This window comes from Eubalaena glacialis, chromosome 4, assembly GCF_028564815.1.
Source record: "Eubalaena glacialis isolate mEubGla1 chromosome 4, mEubGla1.1.hap2.+ XY, whole genome shotgun sequence".
In the NCBI taxonomy this organism is placed as follows: domain Eukaryota; kingdom Metazoa; phylum Chordata; class Mammalia; order Artiodactyla; family Balaenidae; genus Eubalaena; species Eubalaena glacialis.
In genome coordinates, this window is record NC_083719.1 from 76,097,851 (window position 1) to 76,120,779 (window position 22,929).

Here is a 22,929-nt window from a genome sequence, read left to right on the forward strand (position 1 = left end):
TTGTATTTTTAATGTGTTCATGGGGGGAGGTGAGTTCCATGTCCTGTCTCCACTGTCTTTTTTGATCCCCCCAAAGGTTTACATTTTGACCTCCTTCACCCATTTTTCCCACCCCCACCTTCACCTCTGGCCACCACCAATCTATTCTCTGTATCTATGACTTGTTTTTTTCTTTGTTTGTTTGTTTTTAGATTCCACATATAAGTGAGAGCATACGGTATTTGTCTTTCTCATTCTGGCTTATTTCACTTAGCATAATGCTCTCAAGGTCTATCCATGTTGTTGAAAATGACAACATTGCATTCTTTCTCGTGTGTGTGTGTGTGTGTGTGTGTGTGTGTATGCATATCACATTTTCTTTATCCATTCATCTATTGATGGACATTCAGGTTTTTTTCATATCTTGGCTATTGTAAATAATACTACACTGCAGTGGACATGGGGGTGCATATATATTTCTGATTTAGTGTTGTCATTTTCTTTGGATAAATACCCAGAAGCGGAATGTTTTCCATAGTGGCTGCATCAGTTCAGATGTCCACCAGGAGTGCAAAAGTGTCCCCGTTTATCCACATCTTTTCCCATACTGGTTATTTCTTGTCTTTTTGATAATAGCCATTTTAAAAGGTGTGAGGTGATATCTCATTGTGGTTTTGATTTGCATTTCCCTGGTGATTAGTGATGAGCATCTTTTCGTGTACCTGTTGGCCATCTGTATGTCTTCGTTGTAAAATGTCTGTTCAGATTTTCTGCCCATTTTAAAAATCAGATTGTCTTTTTTTTTTTCCAGTTGAGTTGTATGAGTTCTTTATGTATTTTTGTAACTCCTTATCACATATCTGGTTTGAAAATATTTTCTCCCATTCTGTAGGTTGCCTTTTGATTTTGTTGATGGTTTCCTTTCATGTGAGGAAGCTTTTTATTATAGTTTGAGGTAATCCCACTTGTTTATTTTTCTTTTTGTTGCCTTTGTTTTTGTTGTCAGATCCAAAAAAGTCATTGCCAAGAGAAATGTCAAGGGTCTTACCACCTATGTTGTCTTCCAAGAGTTTTATAGTCTTAGGTCTTGAATTCAACTCTTTAAGCCATATTCAGCTAACTTTTTTGGTATGGTGTAAGATAGTAGTTGTTTCATTCTTTTGTGTGCAGCTGTCCAGTTTTCCCAATACCATTTATTTCCCATTGTGTATGCTTGGTTCATTCATTGTAAATTATGCATGGGTTTATTTCTGGCTTCTCTAACCTGTTCCATTGATCTCTATGTCTATTTTTATGCCAATACTGTACTGTTTGATTACTATATCTTTTTAATATAGTTTTCAATCATGGAGCATGTGCCTAAAGCTTTATTCTTCTTTCTCAAGATTACTTTGGGTGTTCTGGGTCTTTTGTGGTTCCATACAAATTTTAGGATTGTTTGTTATATTTCTGGGGAAAATGCCATTGGAATTTTGATAGAGATTATATTCAATCTATAGATTATGTTGGGTAGTATGGAATTTTAATAATGTTAATTCTTTCAATCCATTAGCATGGTATATCTTTCCATTTATTTTGTCATTTTCAATTTCTTTCATCAATGTCTTATAGTTTTCAGTGTACAGGTCTTTTCACTCCTTGGTTAAATTTATTGCTAGGTATTTTATTCTTTTTTCATGCAATTGTAAATGGTTTTTTGGTTTGTTTGTTTGTTTACTTTCTCTTTCTGAGAGTTTGCTATTAGTGTATGGAAATGCAACAAATTTTTGTATATTGATTTTGTATCCTGCAACTTTACTGAATTCATTTGTTAGTTTTAACAGTTTTTTAGTGGAGTCTTTAGGGTTTTCTATATATAGTATATATCTGCAAATAGTCACAGTTTTACTTCTTCCTTTTCTAATTTGGATGCATTTTATTTCTTTTTCTTGCCTAATTTCTCTGGCTAGGGCTTCCAATACTATGTTGAAGAAAAGTGGTAAGAATATGCATTTTTGCCTTGTTCCTGGTCTTAGAGAAAAAGCGTTTAGCTTTTTACCATTTAGTATGATGTTAGCTATGGGCCTGTCAAATATGTTCTTCATTATATTGAGGTATGTTCCCTCTATATGCACTTTGTTGAGAGTTTTTATCATAAACATATGTTGAATTTTATCAAATGAAATCATCTGTTGAGATCATCATATGATTTGTACTCTTCAATTTGTTAATGTGATATATCATGTTGATTGATTTGTGGGTATTGAACTGTCCTTGCATCCCTGGAATAAGTTCCACTTGATCATGGTTTATGATGTATTGTTGGATTTGGTTTGCTAATATTTTGTTGAGGATTTTTGCATCTATGTTCATCACAGATATTGGTCTGTAATTTTCTTGTTGCATTCCTTGTCTGATTTTAATTATCAGGATAATGCTGGCCTCATAAAACGAGTCTAGAAGTGTTCCCTCCTCTTCTGTTTTTTGGAAGAGTTTGAGAAGGATTGGTATTAATTCTTCTTTGAACGTTGGGTAGAATTCACCAGTGAAGCTGGTGGTCCTGGATTTTTTTGTTGGGAAGTTTTTGATGACTGATTCAATCTTATTACTAGTAATTGTTCTGTTCAGATTTTCTATTTCTTCATGAGTCAGTATTGGTAGTTTGTATGTTTCTAGAAATTTATCCATTTCTTCTAGATTGTCAAATTTGTTGGCATTTAATTGTTCATAGTAGTCTCTTATGATTCTTTGTATTTCTATGGTATCGGTTTTAACATCTCTTCTTCCATTTCTGATTTTATTTATTATTTTTTCTTGGTGAGTCTTACTAAAGGTTTGTCAATTTTGTTTGTATTTTCAAAGAATCAGCTCTTAGTCTCATTGACATTTTCTATTTTCTTTTTAGTCTTTTTTGTTTATTTCTGCTCTTATCTTTGTTATTTCCTTAATTCTACTAACTTTGGGCTTTGTTTTCTCTTTTTCTAGTTCCTTGAAGTTTGAAATTAGGCTATTTCAGAATTTTCATGTTTCTTGATGTAGGTATTTAAAGGACTTAGAATGCTTTTGTTGAATCCCGTAAGTTTTGCTATGTTGCATTTCTGTTTTCATTTGTCTCAAGGTATTTTTTAATTTCTCTTTTGATTTCTTCTTTGACCCATTGGTCATTTTGTAGCATGTTGTTAAATGTCCACATATTTGTTAATTTTCTAGTTTTCATCTTGTAATTGAATTCTAGTTTCATACCATTATGGTCAGAAAAGATGCTTTATATGACTTCAGCCTAACTAAATTTATTAAGACTTCTTTTGTGACCTACGCTATCCTGGAGAATGTTCCATGTGCCTGAGAGAAGAATGTGTAGTCTGCTGCTTTTGGATGGATTGTTCAGTATATATCTGTTAATTCAATCTGGTCTAACATGTTGTTTAAGGCTAATGTTTCCTTATTGATTTTTCTGTCAGGATGATCTATCCACTGATGTAAGTGGGGTATTACAGTACCCTACTATTATTGTATTGCTGTCTATTTCCCCCCTAGGTCTGTTAATATTTGCTTTATATATTTCGGTGCTCTTATGTTAGGTGTGTAAGTATTTACAAATGTTGTATCCTCCTGTTGGATTGACTCCTTTATCATTATGTAATGTTCTTTGACTCTTATTAGAGTCTTTGGTGGAAAGTCTGTTTTGTCTCATATAAGTATAGCTACCCAACCTTTTTTTCCCCATTTTCACGGAATATCTTTTTTCCATACCTTCACTTTCAGTCTGTGGGTGTCCTTCCATCTGAAGTGAGTCTTTGTAAGCAGTGTATAGGTTTTTTTTTTTTTAATCTGTTCAGCCACTCTGTGTCTTTTGATTGGAGAATTTTGTCCATTTACATTTAAAGTAATTATTGACAGATAAGTACTTATTGTCATTTTCTTAATTGTTTTCTGGCTGTTTTGTACTGCCTCTCAGTACCTTTCTTCTTGTTTTCTCCCTTTGTATTTTGAATATTTTTCTTAGTCACATGCTTAGATTTGTTTCTCATTATCTTTTGTATATCTACTATAGGTTTTTGCTTTGTGGTTACCAAGATGCTTACATATAGCAACTTATTATTGTAATAGACTATTTTAAGTTGATAACAACATAAGTCTTAACACATTCTAAACCTCTACAGTTTTACTCTCCTCCCCACTCCACCCAAAGTGTTTTATGTTTTTGATGTAACATTTTCTGTCTTTTTATGTTGTATATCCCTTAACTAATTATTGTAGATATAGGTATGTTTACTTTTGCCTTTTAACCTTCATACTAGCCTTATAAATTATTAATTCATTTCATTTACTATATATTTGCCTTTACCAGTGAGATTTATAATTTCATATGTTTTCTTGTTACTTATTTCTTTTTTGCTTATCCTTTCTTTTTATCTTAAAGAAGCCCCTTTAACATTCCCTGTAAGGCTGATTTAGTGGTGATTAACTCTTTTAGATTTTGCTTGTCTGGAAAACTTTCTGTCCTCAATTCTGAATGTTTACTTTGCCAGATAGAATAATCTTGATTGGAAAGTTTTTTCTTTCAGCACTTTAAGTATATTATGCCACTCCCTTCTGGCCTATGAAAAATCTGCTCATAGTCTTGTGGGAATTGCCATGTACATACTAAGTTGTTTTTCTCTTTCTGCTTTTAAGATTCTCTTTGTTCTTAACTTTTGACATTTTAATTATATTGTGGGTCTCTTTGGGACTTATTTGAATATCCCTGGGCTTCCTGGATCTAGATGTCTGTTTCTTTCCAGGTTAGGGAATTTTTCAGCCATTATTTCTTCTTTCTTTTTTTTTTTTTCTTTGTCTAACTGTGTCTTGTTACAAAGAGAACAGATTCTTTTTTTTTTTGCTGTGTTGGGTCTTCATTGCTGCACGCAGGCTTTCTCTAGTTGTGGTGAGCGGGGGCTACTCTTTGTTGCAGTGCACAGGCTTCTCATTGTGGTTACTTCTCTTGTTGCAGAGCAGGGGCTCTAGGTGTGTGGGCTTCAGTAGTTGCAGCACACAGGCTCAGTATTTGCAGCACATGGGCCCTAGAGCATGCGAGCTTCAGTAGTTGCAGTACGTGGGCTCAGTAGTTGTGGCTCCTGGGTTCTAGAGCACAGGCTCAGTAGTTGTGGTGCACGGGCTTAGTTGCTCTGCAGCATGTGGGATCTTCTGGACCAGGTATCAAACGCATGTCCCCTGCATTGGCAGGTAGATTCTTAACCACTCCGCCACCAGGGAAGTCCCCAGCCATTATTTCTTGAAATATGTTTTCTGCCCCTTTCTCTTTCTCTTTCAGGGACCCATATAATGCAAATGGTAGTATGCTTGATGTTGTGCCATAAGTTGCTTAAACCGTCTTCACTTTTTTTCAAGCTTTTTACTTTTTGCTACTCTGATTGGTTGAATTCCACTGCTCTGTGTCTGAGTTCACTGATCCTTTCTTCTTCATCTAGTCTGTTCTTAAATTTCTCTAGTATATTTTTCATTTCAGTTATTGTACTCTTCAGGTCTGTGACTACTGTTTCATACTTTCTTGTACTTTCCAACTCTTTCTTGAAATTCTGGCTATGTTTATCCATTTTTCTCCTAAGTCCAATGAGCATGTTTATGACCTTGACTTTGAACTCTTTATCGGGTAAATCAGTTACCCCCATTTCATTAAGGTGTTTTTCTGAAGTATTTTCGTATTCTTTCCTTTGGAACATATTCTTTTCTTTTTGCAACGGCTACCTCTCCGGGTTTGAAGTAGTGATATAGTGTGGGAGATTAACTTCATCATTCAACCCTGGCCTAGCTCTTGGTTGTCTCTCAAACCTTTGTGCTTGTCCAAGCAGCCTATTTTATTTTTAATAGCTCACAGTAGTTGAGGTTGTGCCAAGACCTGTCAGTGTCCCAAAAGAGGGGTAGTCAGTCCACATCTAGATTTTGGCTGATCAGAAGCCAGACCCTCATGTAGCACCCTTTAAAGTATACAAGTGTATGCAGTTCAGTGGGACTGCAAGTGTAAGCCCCACTAGCCACCAGAATCAGATAATCTGGAAGTGTCCCATGGGCAGCAGTCACAATATTCAGGGTTCGAGATGAGTGTATAAACTCCAGTCTGGGATATACCAGTGAGCAATAGTGAGGCAAAGGGAGAGCACAAAGATGGTTCCCAAGCATACCTTCCCTGAGAGCGCCTCCATACACCTCTAGATGTGTGCCAAACCTGAAATCTGTCCCTCAGGTTTAAGCTCCAGGACAAGCATGTAACCTCTTTAACAGAAAGACTAAGGTTGTGTTCCAGTCTGCTATCTGTGCAGAGCCCTGAGGGTGGTAGCCTGCCAAGAACTGTCTCTTTGATTGTTACAGTCCTGTGGGACCCAGGAACACCAGGTGACCCCTGGCAACCGTAGCTAGGCAATCAAAGGGCATCTCCTCAGTGGCAGCCATAAAGACACCAGAAGTATCAACCAACTCTCCTCCAAAAGATAATGGCACTCTGGAGCACAGCAGAGGGAGAGCACAAAGATAGCACCCACCCTCCTAGGTCTATGGAAAGGATTACAATCAGCCCTTAGATGTGTATTTAATTAGAGGCCTGCTGTTCAGGCAGCAGCTGTGATGATGTACTAATAGGCCTCTTTCACAGAAATTTCGAGCTCCTTGGCCTGTTGCCTCTTTTTGTGCCCCGGGAGTGATAGCTGTATAAAACCTTTTTCTCCATTAGTTACAGTCCTGTGGTACCTGTGACTGTAAGCTCAGCTGACCACCAGAGCCAGGTGATATAGAGGTGTCCCCTGGTGGCCCTGCAAAATTTGGGGGTGCCAGAGAAGGGTAATAATCTTCTTTCTGGGAGATGTCAGTGAGCTGGAGTGATGGAGAAGGAGAGCACAAAGATTGCATCTACTAGCCTCCATTCCTTGAGAGGCCGCCTAGATGTGTGCTAAACCAGAAGCCTGCCTCTCTCAGGCCAAAGCTCCTGGATGAGCCAATAGGCCTCTTTCTTAGAAAGACTATGTATGTGTTTCAGTCTGCTGTCTATGGGCCTGGCAGTCTGTGGAGATGTCTCTCTTCAATTGTTACAGCCCAGTGGGACCCAGGAACACAAGCCCCCCGTGGCAGCCAAAGCCAGGAGATCATTGGGTGTCCCCTTGGCGGCAGCCACAGAAGCTGTGGCCCCAGATGCTTGTAAAAGTTCATCCAGGAGATACTAGCACTCTGAAGCATGGCAGAGGGAGAGTATGCAGATGGCACCTGCCTGCTGGAGTGAGACAGAGGGGGACTGGAAAGGTGGCACCCACTGGAAAGAAAAAAAAAATGATGCCCATCAGCATCTGTCCCTAAGAGTATCCCAGCAGGCACCTAAATTTGTGTTAAGTTAGATGCCTGTCCCTCAGGCAGATGCATTAAGATTAGCAAATGAGCCTCTTTCACATAAAGTCTGGATGAGATCAGGTGCTTCTGTTTCTGGCCCAGGATGAGTCCTAGCGCATGAATCTTTAATAGACATTTCTCAGATCACTGTAGCCTTGTGGATCTTGTGGATGCAAGCCCTGTTGGTTGTCAAAGCTAGATATTTTGGGATCTCATCTCACAGGTGCAGGTCTTAAATGTTGGGGTGTCTGATGTGGCCTCAAGGCTCCAGGTTTTGAGTCCCTTCCTGATTGTGGGTCACCCCACCAGTGGCAAGGTTTATGACAAGATTGTGTCTCAGCCTCTCTTACCCACTTTGATGTGGCTTTTTCTCTTTTGCCCAATGTGTAATTATCACTTAGCTAGTTTTTAGGTTTTTTTTTTTTTTTCAGAGGAATTTGTTCCATATGTAGCTGCAGATTCAGTGCGTCTGTGAGAGGAGGTGAGTTCAGGCTATTCCTACATTGCCATCTTGAACCTCACTGCGCATCTTTATTTAAAATTTGGGTCAGTTTTTTCACATATCTACAACTCTTATTATCTCAAATGGGACTCCAATACAGACCTCATTAAGTGCTTAGAGTGGATTAAATTGGTTACTCATTGAGAGTCTGGCACAGAGCCTGGCTTATAGTAGTGGCTTAATAAATGACAAAAAATACTAACTCCCAGTTCTTATTCCTAGTCCAGCCCTACTTCCACTTCTCTACTGGTCCCCCCATGTAGGATATTTCAGTGCCTAAATTCTAACTTGTGATGGACAGACTCCAGCGTGGCTTCCATCATCCTCACCTCCTAGCATTCACACTATTGTGTGATCCCTTCCTCCTGGGTATGAATGGGATGAGTGACTTGCTTTTAACCACTAGAATTTGGTAAAGGAGATGGAATGTGCATGATTAAATGCATGTGATTATGTTACATACAATTGTAACATTGATCTTGCAAGGAGACTCTCTGTCCCTTACCGACTTTGAGGAACAAAGAGGCCATTTTGGCTAGACTCACATGGCAAGAAACTGAGGCCCTGAGTTGATAGCCTGCAAGGTAATGAATGTTGTCAACAATGATGTGAACTTAGAAGTGGCACCTTACCCAGTTGAACCTTAGATGAGACCACAGACCTGGGTGACACCTTCATTGCAGCCTTGTGAGATCCTAAGCAGAGAACCCAGCTAAACCATGCCCAGACACTGGACATAGAGACTATGAGGTGATAAATGTGTATTGTTTCAAGCTGCCAAATTATGATAATATTGTTATGCTGTAGTAATTACTGATACAGATCTTTATTCTTACAAATAATTATTATGATATTTTGAGGGGAAAAGGGTTATATCAATACCAGGTTTTGGATTCTTTAAATTCTGGAGAAACAAGAGTTTACTGCTTTACTGAGGATGCTGCTGAAAACATTTCTCAAAGGCAAAGCAGATAGTTTTTATCATTGTGTGGAATAATAGCTGATACTGAATATACAGGTCTCATAGTTCCCCATTAAAATTTAAAAGCTTTCAGGCATCATGTTAGGAAAGTTCATCAGTAGAGATACCACTTTTACCAGTTTTTTTTTAATTGTGGTAAAAAAGACATAATATAAAATCTACCATCTTAACCATTTTTAAGTGTATGGTTCTGTAGTGTGAAATATATTCACACTATTGTAAAACATACCTTCAGAACATTTTTCATCTTGTAAAACTGAAACTCTATACCTATTAAACAACCCCTCTTTTCCCCTTCCTCTAGTCCTGAGTAGCCATTATTCTACTTTTTTCTATGAATTTGACTATTTAGATACCTCATATAAGTAGAATCATACAGCATTTGTCTTTTTGTGACTGTCTTATTTCACCTAGCATAATGCCCTCAAAGTTTATCAATGTTGACAGGGTTTCCTTCCTTTTTAAGGCTAAATACAGCTTTTTAAATTTTTTTTGAAAATTATGAAATATTTCAAGTATCAATAAAATCATTTAAAAAAACAAATTTTTTTATAAGAAATTCCTATTATAAACTACCTGAAGCTCTCTTTGACTCAAGAATCTGTGAACTGGGATAGTAGGATATTTAGAGTAAGCAGATACTAGTAGACAAAACAGTGATTTATTTTTCCTATTTCTTGGTTGGTAGTTTTATAACATTTTTTTCATAGACATGACAAATGTAAAATATCTGAAATACACATTATCATCTATACAGTTGATCCTTGAACAACACAGGGGTTAGGGGTACCTACCCTGTGTGTAACCCATGGTTCTGCATCCACAGATCAATCAACTGCATGTTATGGAGTACTGTAGTACATATTAGTAAAACATCTGCATATAAGTGAACCTGCACAGTTCAAACGTGTGTTGTTCAAGAATAAAATGTATTTTATTAGAAATTAATTCATACTATTTTAACACTGCTAGGCCAATAATAGATACCTCTTTAAAATTACATAAAAATACAGTTAAATAAAACACAGAAGGAAGATAATATTTTATAGGAAGATAACATTTTTGTAATAAGCATATATAGTTATAAAATATTAGGCTTCATTCTTATTGTTAACTTATACAAAAATAAATGTGAGAAAGAGTAATTGTTTTGGAGTACCACTTTTTATCATACTTTAAGAAACATATCAAATGTAAAGTCAAAATGATCTGATAAAACAATAACTTATTTAAATTTCCCAATTATAAATTTTACTGCACTTATGGCTACAGTAATTTCATAGATCAAGCATAGAAGAGAAATCAAATGCAAACTCTTCTCTCTTTTCTACATTTCTCTCCTTTCAACTCATCTCATTCTCCCCTTACTATACTTCTTTCCTTTTGGAAAGGAGCCATATAGACATTTTTTCAAGACAAACTAAATCACTTTGCAGGATTAATACAGATGTGTACAGATTCAATAAAAAATAGTGTTAACAGATGATCCTTAGATATATTAGAAAACAAAAGGAGCCAAATGTGAAATCCTATAACAACTTTATAAGATTATTTTATTTAGCTTTTGGATCAATTTTTTTTTGACTTTCTATTTTAGTGTCTATTCTAATAAAATATAGTTGTGCAGATTTAGTACACTAAGCTGAAGGAATAAAGTCAACCATTGCCTTATGTTTGTTGTTTTAGTAACTGTTTATAGATAAGAGTATGTGGAAAGTCTAATTTTCATAAAAATTTCTTAGCATTTTTTAAATGGTCTGCATAAAATTTTTAGAAATTATTTCAACCATGTCTTAAAACACTTGGTTTATGATTATACTGGCCAACTAAAGTACATTCTTTAAAAATAAAATGTGTTATTTGGCAGGCAGCTGGCTACATGGCCATTTATGTGTTTTTATGTACGGGAATAATGCAAGAGATTTTCTAAGGTGTCCTCTGCACTCCAAGCTTTACTCTTTGAAAAATGTCCAAGTACTTTCCTTTGGAAATCATGTAGCCTATACATATTTTATAAAAATCACAGAATGTGGGAACATGAATAACCTGAGAACATCAGAAACAATGATGTTCAATGTCATATGGTCTAAAATAGTTCATGATATAAGTAAGGCTTCTCCCAGATGTCCTATAGGTTGCTCAACAGTCTAATTGTCTTTGCTGTCTTCTTACAATGACAGCCATTTAAACAACTGTGTTTATTAACTGCCCGCTAGATGAATAACTCTATAGTAGGTATCTGGGGCGACTACTGCTATAAAGAGAGATTTCATATTATATTGTAAAGCCTTCAAGGTCTTTTTAATCTAATATCAGGCACTGATGGGAAGAATATAGTAAATACAACCCTACTTGACATAGAGGCACTAGAACATGTTCCGTTTCCTTCGTGTGTGTGTGTGCCTGTGTTCGTGTGTGTGTAACAATGCAATGGAAATAAGAGAAGTAACAGAAGCTATGGAACTATGGATAACGAGATTGCTGGAGTGAATTTTGAACATGATTTTTGGAGAAAGATGGTTTCTAGTTGGGAAAAATGGCAAGCGTGTGGCTTGGATGACAGGCAGTTCGCTGAACGTGGCACCGCTGGTATAGGTTCTGATAGGGTATGATTAGAAGTTTGAATCTGATGTTTGAAAAACCACTGTAGGCATAGATATTACTAAAGGTATACCTCAAGAGAGTGCTTTTTGTGGCTCTGATTAAAATAAATTGGATGAGGAAGAGGCTATGGGAAAGGAGACTGGTAAAGTGGTGGGTATTAAATGCAATTAAGACCTGGACTTGGGCTACGGCTACAAAATTAATTTGAAATTTTCAGATGACCCTCAGGGGGGTATGTGACTCCAACTTAACATCCAAATGTTGTATTTAAAAATCCTTCGGGAAAAGATTTCCAAACATTTTGCCTGTTGTCATAGATACTTCAAGACTGAAAGAAAAAAAATAATAATTCAAAGGGAACACGAGATGGCAGTAGTTATATCATATTAAGAGAAAGACTGAGGAAAGAAAAACATTTGAAATTATTTTAAAAATGAAAAATATGTAGCATTTTATTCTTTATGTGCTGTACTCTTTTTCAGTTCAGAGATTACTCAGTCATTGGTTTCACGCTTCACAGCACATCAGAGGTTCATTCTGACTAGAGTAAAAATCCTACTCCATTACATGTGATTATTTCCTAAAATAAAACTGTTGCTGTTTTCTGCAGATTACTGTTCCTCTGTGTTATCTGAGGCAGAAGAGTCCTGGATGGTACACATTAGTTTTAGATGTTCCAGCATTGCTTTTTCTTCCTCTTGTAGTCTTTCATCCTTCCTCATCTCCCATCTAAAAGAAAAATCACATCTTAGCATTTTTGTAACTTCCAAACTACAGTCAACACTCAGTTTTTCAGGGTTGAATATGAGCAGTCACTGATTTACTGAGTGTTTCTCCTTCTTTATTCTTTTACTCAGTGCCTCCGGCAACATAGTTCATTGGCACTGCTTCTGCAGAGTGGGCCAGGAGAATGGGAACGGAAGTAGAGTCAAACCAGCTCTACTCCAGGGGAAAGTTTCCAAGTATTGTTTTAAGTGAGTTTTCTATATTTCTAGATTTAAAAAATGTATGGCTTCCCAGAATATGCATGCAATATGAATACATCTAGAATTAGCAATTAATAAGCAAATATTTTTCATAGTATTTTCCCCTCACTGATCAACATATCAGTGGCTTTAAGTTGCAGAGACGTTTGCCAGGAAGACTTTAGCCACAAGATTAATACCAAGCTGAATTGGATATACCTTAAAGGCAGGTCCATCTATTCCTAGAAATAAGATCAGATTTCAAGTAATCAAGTTAAATCACCCAAGAAAAGCAGCAAATTGTCAGCAAGCTTCCATAGAGCATTTGCTAAAAAAAAAAAACGAAAAAAAAAGAAAAGACTAAAGACTTTCTAATTCTGGATGATTGGGAGACACAGAACAAAATGTTAGGATATAGAACTATATTTGTATATAATCTTGCAAAGTAAATATCACAATAACCCAAGTATTGTTAATCCTTCCTTCCTCTCTTATATATGCCACTGCCCCAGGAATGGCCATGGCATACTTAATCCAGCACTACAGCAAGGAGTCGTCTGCATATATTTCCTTTTTCTTTTCCTCATTCCTGTTTTTACCAGCCCCTAAGCCATCAACCATGATATGCTGTCACAAAAGGATTTTAAAACCAGTGTTGATAATCCTAAAAGACCCTCTGCTAGAAGGGCTTCAAGGGGATAGGATTTCTAACAACAGATAAGCAGCTGTTCACTGAATATTTTCCAGAAGCTCCCTATTTTATTATAGTCAGAATTCCTAGATAATAAACAGCCTGTCATACACGAGGAAAGGATAACAATTTGGGGTGAGATTGTTCTGATCTTGTTTGAGTAGTGAAAGGGAGGCAAGGGCATTGCATTTTCCATAGAAACCTGCTAATAGGATCCCTGTTTCCACACAGGTTTCCTTGTTGGAGTGTTGGGTTCACTATGCCTGGCCAGCCCTAGGAGGTGAGATATATATATATACACACACATATGGGATGATCTGAGAGATTCAACCTGGGTTTAATTTACATTGCTTCCTCATCCTCTGCCTGGAACTCTCCTCAACTCCCACCCCCAACCAACCTTGGCTGGACCCAAAAACTGCTATTTCTGGCCATCTTAGTTTCTCCGTATGGTCAGAGTTAGGTTATGGATCTTATAGGTTTTAATAGCAACTTGAAAGATAAAGAGATTTTTCACTACCGCACTATTTGAAGTCATGTCACAAGGGGCAATACTCCTGAGCTCACTACTTTGAGATTTAAAATTTAGCCCACAAGGTTACCTTATACTGCTTTCATGGAATTTTGAAGATTAAAAACTGTCATTACCCATTTTATATATGTGAACTTGGGCATCATTAATTTGCATGTTGAGTTGAACTCCTTCCAAGCAGGAAAACATTAACAGAAATTACTTACATAGTACTAACTAAGGGCTAGGTATTGTTTTAAACACTTGACATATCAATCTTTAAATCCTTACTACAAAATGTTATTATTCCCATTCTGTAGAGGAGTAAACAGGCACAGAATGTTAATGTCACTTGGCCAACTGTCTTTGGATTGAAATCAGGGACTCAGGCTCTGAAGTCTGGGCTTGTAAATGCAACATTAACTATGTTTTTAAAACCATTCTGCAAGTGTCATTAATTAATGTTAAAAATAGTTTGAATACTTTATTTCCTGAAAAATGTTGCTGGAATGGGCTAGATATTTTTAAAAAGGCACTTTCTAAAATTCACATATATATATACTCAAAAAGAAATCCAAATATGAAAAATAAAGGTGCTAATATTGTACTGAGTAAATGAATTATGAATGTCAACAGAACAAAATATGTAATATGCACATATTTTGAGCATTGTCTCTAGTTGTGAAAAGTGAAAATATAATCTCTCTACTTCATTAAAAAATCTGGGAGCAATTATACATCAATAAAGATGTTTAAAAAAAAAAATCTGTATAACTAATGTAATTTAAATGAATTGTATATATAATAAAATCCAAGATAAGGATTTTTGAAGCTTCATGAAAATTGTAGGCACTTCACAGCATAATTGAGCTGTTAGTAATTAATGATATTAGGCAAAGTTATTACCTACCACAGCCTTCTTGTATTTGCTTTGTGCTTATTAAGAAGAAATAATCTCATAAGAGAATAAGAAATTATGACAAAGATAGGAGTAAAGTAATACTAGAACTATATTTTCCCTAATAATTTTACTTATATTGAATAAAAATAATAGGGATTTGAAATGTATGTTTATTTTCACAAGCATTGTTATATTTCACATTTATAAGTTCTTAAGATAAGTTTAAATATAATTCTATCATAGTTTTAGGCTTTGTTAACACAGTGCAAAAACAAGTCAGCTCTATCAAAAAACTACTGGAAGAAAAAATAAGCTATCAATTTGTTAAACATAATTAACTAGGTAATTTGTTCCCTAGTTTCCTCTTTTATATTTAAAATCTGTAGTGAAAGCATGTCCGTACAGAAATAAAAAAATGTTGGAACGAATGTATTCTAGTTCTCCTTAAAAAGCATTATGAAGTGATTATGTTTCTACTTTTCCCATCTTTGGTAGGCTGCTCTCCTTCACTATTGCTAAATTTCCCACCTGCTTACCATGGAAAAAGAACTGCAACCTGACCCCCACGCCAGCTGGTGGCAGTCTTAGACACTGACGAGCAGAAAAATCCCATGAGACCTCAACTGATCTGTACCATAATCTTAATCATCTTCTGGAATTTGCCTCATCTGTATGGCTCCTTGGTGAGTAGATGTGGGAGCTTGATCTGTCTTTGACTAGGGGGTCCCTTTTCATCCAAACACAACAGGTAACCTAAAAACCTGGGCTGAAATATTCTAACAGAGCCAGTCGTCACAACCTTGCTCACTAGTACTACTTCAATTGACTTGGGGGTTCTCAGTTTTGGTGAGCCTAACTGGGTTTACACAGACATTGAGATCTAGACCAGAGGTATCTTCCTGCTCCTCTGTATGTTATATGAATGTTAGCTAATACCAAAGGGCTGTTACATGTACCAGACCACGGGCTAAGAGCTTTCTGTTTCTGCTCACCTCAGTGAGCTTGGGATTTGAGAGGTACAAAATAAAAACAGTCACAGATCAGTGAGTAACTGTTCTAGTGATCAGTTTGGTAGAGTCTTTTATTTGGGGGCCTTTGTGGATAGCTGTGTGTCAGAGCCAACCAGGAGAGCCATGCTTGGGGAGCGGTTAAGCGTAAAGTGTGTCCATGGTAGCATGAGTCCTTACTGTCAGAGAAGCAAGTCCTGGGGGACCCTTACTGCAGGAAAGAGCAACCAACACCAGGCAAGAGGAGGAGGGCCAGAATCTGGAGTGTGAGCAGTTCTCTGAGGCATTTACTACGCCTTCTACTAGGAGAAAAACATCTAAAATCTGTGAACTCAGAAGTATCCTGATTAAGAGCACATTCTCTGGAATCACTCTGTCTTTGGGATGAATCCATACCCCTCACGTACTAGTTGAATCACTTCAGGCAAGTTTCTTAACCTCTTCTATGCCTCAGAGTTCTCATCTGTAAAATGCGGTCAAAATAGTTTGATAGGAGCACAGCCATGCTCATTTGTGTATGTATTGCCTATGACTGATTTCACTCTACAGTGTCAGATTTTAGTAATTGTGAATGACACTGACTGAGACCAACTGTCCTACTATGCCTAAATTATCTACTATTTGGACTTTTACAGAGAATGTTGCCGAATAATGTTTTAGAATGGTGGTTCTAACTGGGGTGACACCACCTCCCTATGGGGAAATGTGGAGAGCATTTTTGGTTGACACTGTCTAGGGAGTGCTTCTAGGACCCAGCGAACAGAGATGGTAAACATCTTTAATATACAGCAAACCTAAACAATAAAGAGTTGTCTTCCTGAAATGTCAATAGCATCCTTGCTGAGCAACATGTGCTCTAGAATCTCCAAAATATTGTTGAAGCATCCCTATTTAATTTGTGATTTTAACTAAAATGGTGTTTCGTGTTTCACTGCTTAGAATACTATTTGCTAAAGAGTAGAGGTTTTGAAGTCAGGTGCTGGATTTGAATCCCTTACAAGCTGTGTGGGCTTGGGCAAGCCAGATGAAGTGTACTTCAGTTTCCTTATCAATCAAATGGGAATAATAACAGCGCCTGCTTCATAGAGTTGCCATCAGAATGAAATGACTAAGTATACATAAAACATACAAAATAGTGCACAGTTCATAGCAAACACTCAATAACTGATAACTGTTAGTAGTAGTATCATGATTATTTGGCATATTGGTTAAAGTTGGAAATAGCAGAAATCCTGACTGTGGTGGTTTACACAAACAGGTGTTTATTTTTCTCACATAATAAGAAATCCAGAGGTGGGTGACTACTGGCATGGGTTAAGTAGCTTGACAGCAGCAGGGCTGGTGCCTCTGTGTTTTCTTGTCCTTTACCTCATGGTTCCAAGATGACTGTTGTAGCTTCAGCATCATGTCCTTGTTTTCAGGCAGGAAAAAGGAGGAAGGGGCTAGAGCTGCACCTGACTCATTTTATCAGGGAAATAAAACCTTTCCCAGATTCCTCCCAGCAGACACTGCAGCCACACTGTCTAGGTTTGAATCCTGATTCTGCCTTTTACTGACTGTGTGATATTGGGCAAGTTTCTTAACCTCTCTGTGCCTTAGTTGTCTCATATGCAAAATAGGGGATGCTATTTTTAGCAACTTTTAAACATCTTTATTGGAGTATAATTGCTTTACAATGTTGTGTTAGTTTATGTTGTGTAACAAGGTGAATCAGCTATATGTATACATATATCCCCATATCCCCTCCCACCCTCTAATGGTATACATCTTAATGCATTATTGTAAATAGTAGGTGAGCTATGAATTCATAAAATGTTGCTATTATTTTATGAGACTCTACTTGTATCAAGTGGCTTCCCCACAGCTCCTACCTTGATGTTCCTTCTCCTACCCTGTGCCCTTCACATCGTTTTATCTGATAAATTCCCTGTTTTTATAAACATGTGGGTAAGATGAAGTTGCTACATATTACAGTGGTTTTACTCAGTGTTCAGTTATACATTTCTATGATCATGTTGTTGTTGCCTCTTGTTTTTCACGAGGGAGACATTTCTTGCCAGTTCACTCTGTTCAGCCTAGCGTGGCCAGGGCTGTTTTTGTTCTCCTGTAATCCCTTTGTTGTATTTTTCAAGTACAGTCTATAATGATGGCATTTGATCATATTATTGGCATTTCTCCTGAAACACCAGTAAAACACTTGGATATAAAAATGTAACTAGAAATAAGCCTCCTGATTTAATGTTATTAAACATTTATGTAGTACTTTATATTTACAAAGTGCTTTATAATTATTTATTAGTTAATTTCACTGTTAAACAACATTAACCATCTGGCCAAATTAATGATTTCAAATTGTCCTACCAGTTGGTATCTGAGGAGTGAAAAGTGAAGTCGTATTGGACTTTATTCTTCTCAAACGACCCTTTTTGTCCTTCTCTGTACAGCACAGTGCAGACTGGCTTCAAAGGGAGGTTCAAATCAGAGGGGAAAATTATGTCTCTGTTCTCTTCTTCCTGCTGTCCTATAAATGTGGGTTTTCTTCAGGATTCAGTCCTAGACTATTTTCTCTTCTCTCTTGGAAAGCCCCACATCTAACCCCACATATTCAACTGTTGTCTCCACATCTGTAATTCATCTGTCTCCCAAACAGTAATTCAGTATCTTTAAAATTCATTTTCGTTCCAAGCTCTCTAAATTCAACTTTTTGATGTTATTTTCACTCCCATTCCAATTATATTCATCATTCATATGTTTTTTCATATATATATTTTTCACTTATTCAAATTGACCATTAGCCCCCCACACTCAGTAACACAGGGTCTGAAGTTCACAAAGTAATTTACGCCTCTACTTCCAATCTTGTCTGCAGTGTCAGTCTCCAGTTAAGGGACAACTTACTCTGCAGTCATTCTCACATTCATCCCTCTGCAATCAGTCCACAGTTCGGGTGCTGTGATAGTGTGATTTGTAATAAGAAATATATTTTTAGTCTTCTTACCAATTTCTGGCACAGAGGTCCTAAAACCCTTGGAATTTACTGTGCGGCGAGCTATAAAGGTGTCTTTTGTTATGTTAATGGAAGCACCTAGGGTTGGAGGCTGGTTACCAGTGGAACCAACCACATGATTAGAGAGCTGGAATTTTTAGTGCCACCCTCCACTTCCCGGGAGAGGGGCTGGAGATTAAATTCCATCACCAATGACCAATGATTTAGTCAATTATGCCTGTGTAATGAAGCCTCCATAAAAATCCAAAAGGAGAGGGTTCAGAGAGATTCCAAGTTGGTAAACACATGGAGATTTGTGGAGAGTGGCATGCTGGGAGAGAGAGCATGGAAGCTCCGCTTCCTTTCCCCATGCCTTGCCCTAGGTATCTGTTCCATCTGGCTGTTCCTGAGTTATATCCTTTTAAAATAAACCAGTAATCTAGTAAGTAAAAAATTTCTCTGAGTTCTGTAAGCTGCTCTATCAAATTAATGGAACCCAAGGAGGGGGTCAGTGGAACTTCCAGTCTGTAGCCAGGTTTGTCAGAAGTCTAGGTGACAACCTGGACTTGCAATTGGCATCTGAAGTTCGGAGGCAGAGGGTAATCCTATAGGAAGAAGCCCTTAACCTACGGGATCTGATGTCATCTCCAGGTAGTCCCAGAACTGTGTTGAATTATGGGACACCCAGCTGGTGTCAGAGAATTACCTGGTGATATGGAAAAAAAAACCCTCCACACATTGGAAATGTGTGCAGAATCATAGGTGCTCATGATTTTATTGCCTGAACAGTGCAGTATTCCCCAGATATTCAGAGCTCAAGCCTCACACCACTGCTACACCAAACCTTCAATGACTGCCCTGCCCAGAGAGTTTATTAAGTCTTAGTGTTCTACCTCCACAGTAGTTCTGTTTAGCTGCCACCATCTCTCCTCAGGGAGAAGATGATTCTCCATATTGCCTTTGCTCTTATGTTTTCCCACATTTGCATGTCTACTTTTGCTATTCCATTCACTTGAAACGCCTTTCCATATATCCCAAACCTGCTCATTCTTCAGACTCAGTCCATATCTCACCTCTTTCATAAAGTCCTTCCCAACTACCTAACCCTGATGTGATTGTCCTCCTTTGAGTCCTATAGTACCTAATATCAGCACTATTTTGGTAAATTAACCATATATTGCTTTGTTACTTCTATTACTTTCTTGAGTGATTACATTGCTTTTTTTTTTCACATGTAGTATTATTTTTTAATATTTATTTGTTTATTTATTTGGCTGCGCCGGGTCTTAGTTGCAGCTTGCAGGATCTTTAGTTGTGGCAATGTGGGATCTTTAGTTGCGGCATGCAAACTCTTAGTTGCAGCATGTGGGACCTAGTTCCCTGACCAGGGATCGAACCCAGGCCCCCTGCATTGGGAGCATGGAGTCTTAGCCACTGGACCACCAGGGAAGTCCCCATGTGTAGTATGGTTTCATCTATATTTGCAGTTCCTTGAGGAAGACTTTTAATTATAACTTTTACTCCAATTTTTTTTTTCAAAGAAGATATTTCAAATAGCAAACAACATAGTGCTTTGTACACTATGCTCTGTACACTTTAAGCACTCACAAAATATCTGTTGATTGCTATGAGTTAGAAGCTTAGATGTTCCTATGTTATTCTTAGCTGGATTGAAGAAATAATAATCTTTAACCTCTAGTGTCACAACGGGTAGTAGCTGGTATCTAGAATAGGTATTGTTAAATTGTTATTTGTATGAATCATAAATATGAGGACTCTAAGAGCCTTAAAATTAGTCTCCTCATCCTTTGTTTCTACATCATTAGTTGATTCTTAAGGTCTTAAATTCAGTGGTCATACCAAAAGACAACAACTTCTTGCAAGTCATTCATTTACTAATCATCTCCATACCACTTCTTAGGATATGCTGCTGTAGATATAGAAGAAATAGAAGACTGGCCCAATTAGCAAAACTCTGGGAAACTCTGTCTCAATGAATGGTAACAGTAGGAAATTAATTGTAGTGCACCTCTACATAAAAGACTGAAATTAGAGGACCTTCTAAGTTACTATGTTGGGCTTTTAGTACATGTATAGCTTATGTTATGAGAGATCTGCTTTGGTTTGTAGTTTATTTGGTATTTATCACAATGAGCCACATTTTAGAACAATTTTACTGTGTATAATTAATTTGCCCATTCATCCAGCAAACATTTATTGAGTACCTGCTAACCTCAAAACACTGGGCTAGGTAATGTAGAGGTGAGTTGAGCTGGATATGGTCTTCTCTTCAGGGAGCTTATTCAGACCAAAAGAGGTCGTCATATGGGCTTAACTGAGTAATTATTCTAAATCCATATTCAAAATCCCATAAAGATTTTGTAGAATATTTCAGTTTAGGTATGAAATGTCAGTGAAAATATAAGGCACTGGTGGCATTTCCTTAGGCTTTATCTTAGCAATTGTTTGTGGGAAAGGCATAATTCAGACATTTCTTCCTTCACTCATGAAGTAATCTGTGGTAGTCTTGGGGAATACTTCATGTCCTTCCTCATTCACTGGAAAGGTAGCAACATTAATGACAGAATGCCTCCTCATTTTTTAAAGGTCATTATCAAATTCTATGGTAAAATTGGAAACTATAGAATTTGATGTCCTTCTTTAAAGACGTTTCTGTAGAAAGGTGATTCTGAACAGCACTTAATCCCAAAGGACAAACTTTAGGGAGGGGATAGATAAATGCTATCCTAAATTTGAGAAAAACTTCGTGAATATTGTGATTCATGAATAGCTATGCGAAATCTATTATAAACCAGAAAATCAGCTTTGAATGTAATCACCATGAATATAAATGGCACCATTTTTAAGTAGCTCTTTTTATCCACATAAATCACAGAATTAGAGAGTCTCTTAACTTTGGAGACAGGTCTTTATAATACTATACTTGATAGATGAGACCTACCTACTTTTTTTTTAAAAAATTAATTATTTATTTATTTATTTATGGTTGCGTTGGGTCTTCATTGCTCGCGCGGACTTCCTCTAGTTGCCTCGAGCGGGGTCTACTCTTCGTTGCAGTGTGTGGTCTTCTCACTGCAGTGGCTTCTCTTGTTGCGGAGCACGGGCCCTCGGCATGCAGGCTTTAGTAGTTGTGGCACGTGGGCTCAGTAGTTGTGGCACACGGGCTCACTAGTTGTGGCACTCAGGCTCACTAGTTGTGGCTCGCGGGCTCTAGAGTGCAGGCTCAGTAGTTGTGGCACACGGGCTTAGTTGCTCTGCGGCATGTGGAATCTTACCGGACCAGGGATTGAACCGGTATCTCCTGCATTGGCAGGCGGATTCTTAACCACTGCACCACCAGGGAAGTCCTGAGACCTACCTACTTTCTGATATGTTCTCCAGATGAGGCAAATCCACAGCCACGTTTATCTAATGTTTTAAAACTGAAGTTTTAAGAAATGCATATAGTTTCAGTTCATCTTCCTTACATACATTTAGTGAAAATGGAGAAATTGTTATTCTTTTCATGTAACATAGACAATTGATTTATTGCTTAGCTTTATCTTCTCCAAAATAGAATAGTTTAGAATTTCCTTCTAGTTAGTAATTTTTAATACTTTAAAAGTTTTGTTTTTCTCTGAACTTTGTATTGAATCTCTAAAGTAGTTAAATAATAGGAATCATACATGGGAGCTACGAGGCCTTATACCATTTTCAGTAGGAGCATTAGGGAATGAGAGGATGGCAAAAAATCTCACTTTGATAAGGGATCACAGAGAGCTTTGCAAACTTATTTCTAACTTAAGTTAGCTATTCCCTCAAGCTAATTAAGGTATACTAGTCTGGGGAGAATTCAGTAGGAAAAAAGAAAGCATTAAGGTAACTCATTCAAAAAAAAGGTCAAAAATGGTTAAGAATATCATTTATTTGTACTGTTTTATTTTCAAACTTAAAATAGAGATTTTATTTTGAATATTACAGAGGTTTTTGTGAACTGTAAAGGATGTTCAGTGTTTATAGAATACAATAAATGGAAATCACATCCTTGCCTTTGGAAGTTACAAAACATAAGCATTTCTTAAAATAAAGTGAGTTATTCCAACTCCCGTCAAATTATTTTGCCTCGATTTAACACTTCAATATCCAGAAAATAAGGTTTGTCTGTTTATTTTATGAAAATACATCACAGTTTGTTAATATACCACTTAGAACCCCTGAAACCCAATGCTATATATATTTAATGTATAGAAATAAATAGAATAAATGAATAGTGAAATATATATTAAATATATATATAAATACACTTATATCTGAAATCCATACTCAATATAATTAAATATCAAAACTTGCCATCATGAATTAGCAGGTTGGTTGCTTGCTTTAGCCAAGAATTTGTTATATGTTTATGATAACTAGCTATATATGCAGTTTATCTAGCTATTTCTGCA

The 22,929-nt window shown here is 36.9% G+C and overlaps 1 protein-coding gene and 1 long non-coding RNA gene across 2 annotated transcripts in view; one reads left to right on the forward strand and one right to left on the reverse strand.

The window, feature by feature from the left end:
* LOC133090871 (uncharacterized) overlaps positions 1-15,152 on the forward strand; it is a 32,006-nt gene extending 16,854 nt beyond the window's left edge. The window contains exons 3-4 of the long non-coding RNA XR_009700819.1: positions 13,308-13,356; positions 14,984-15,152. This is a non-coding gene — a long non-coding RNA (uncharacterized LOC133090871). The remainder of the gene's footprint in view (positions 1-13,307; positions 13,357-14,983) is intronic.
* The window catches only part of KIAA0825 (KIAA0825 ortholog), a 404,470-nt gene continuing 392,182 nt past the window's right edge, over positions 10,642-22,929 (reverse strand). The window contains exon 20 of the mRNA XM_061189447.1: positions 10,642-12,149. Within this exon, the coding sequence (XP_061045430.1) occupies positions 12,032-12,149 (118 nt within the window). The 3' untranslated portion in view covers positions 10,642-12,031. The remainder of the gene's footprint in view (positions 12,150-22,929) is intronic.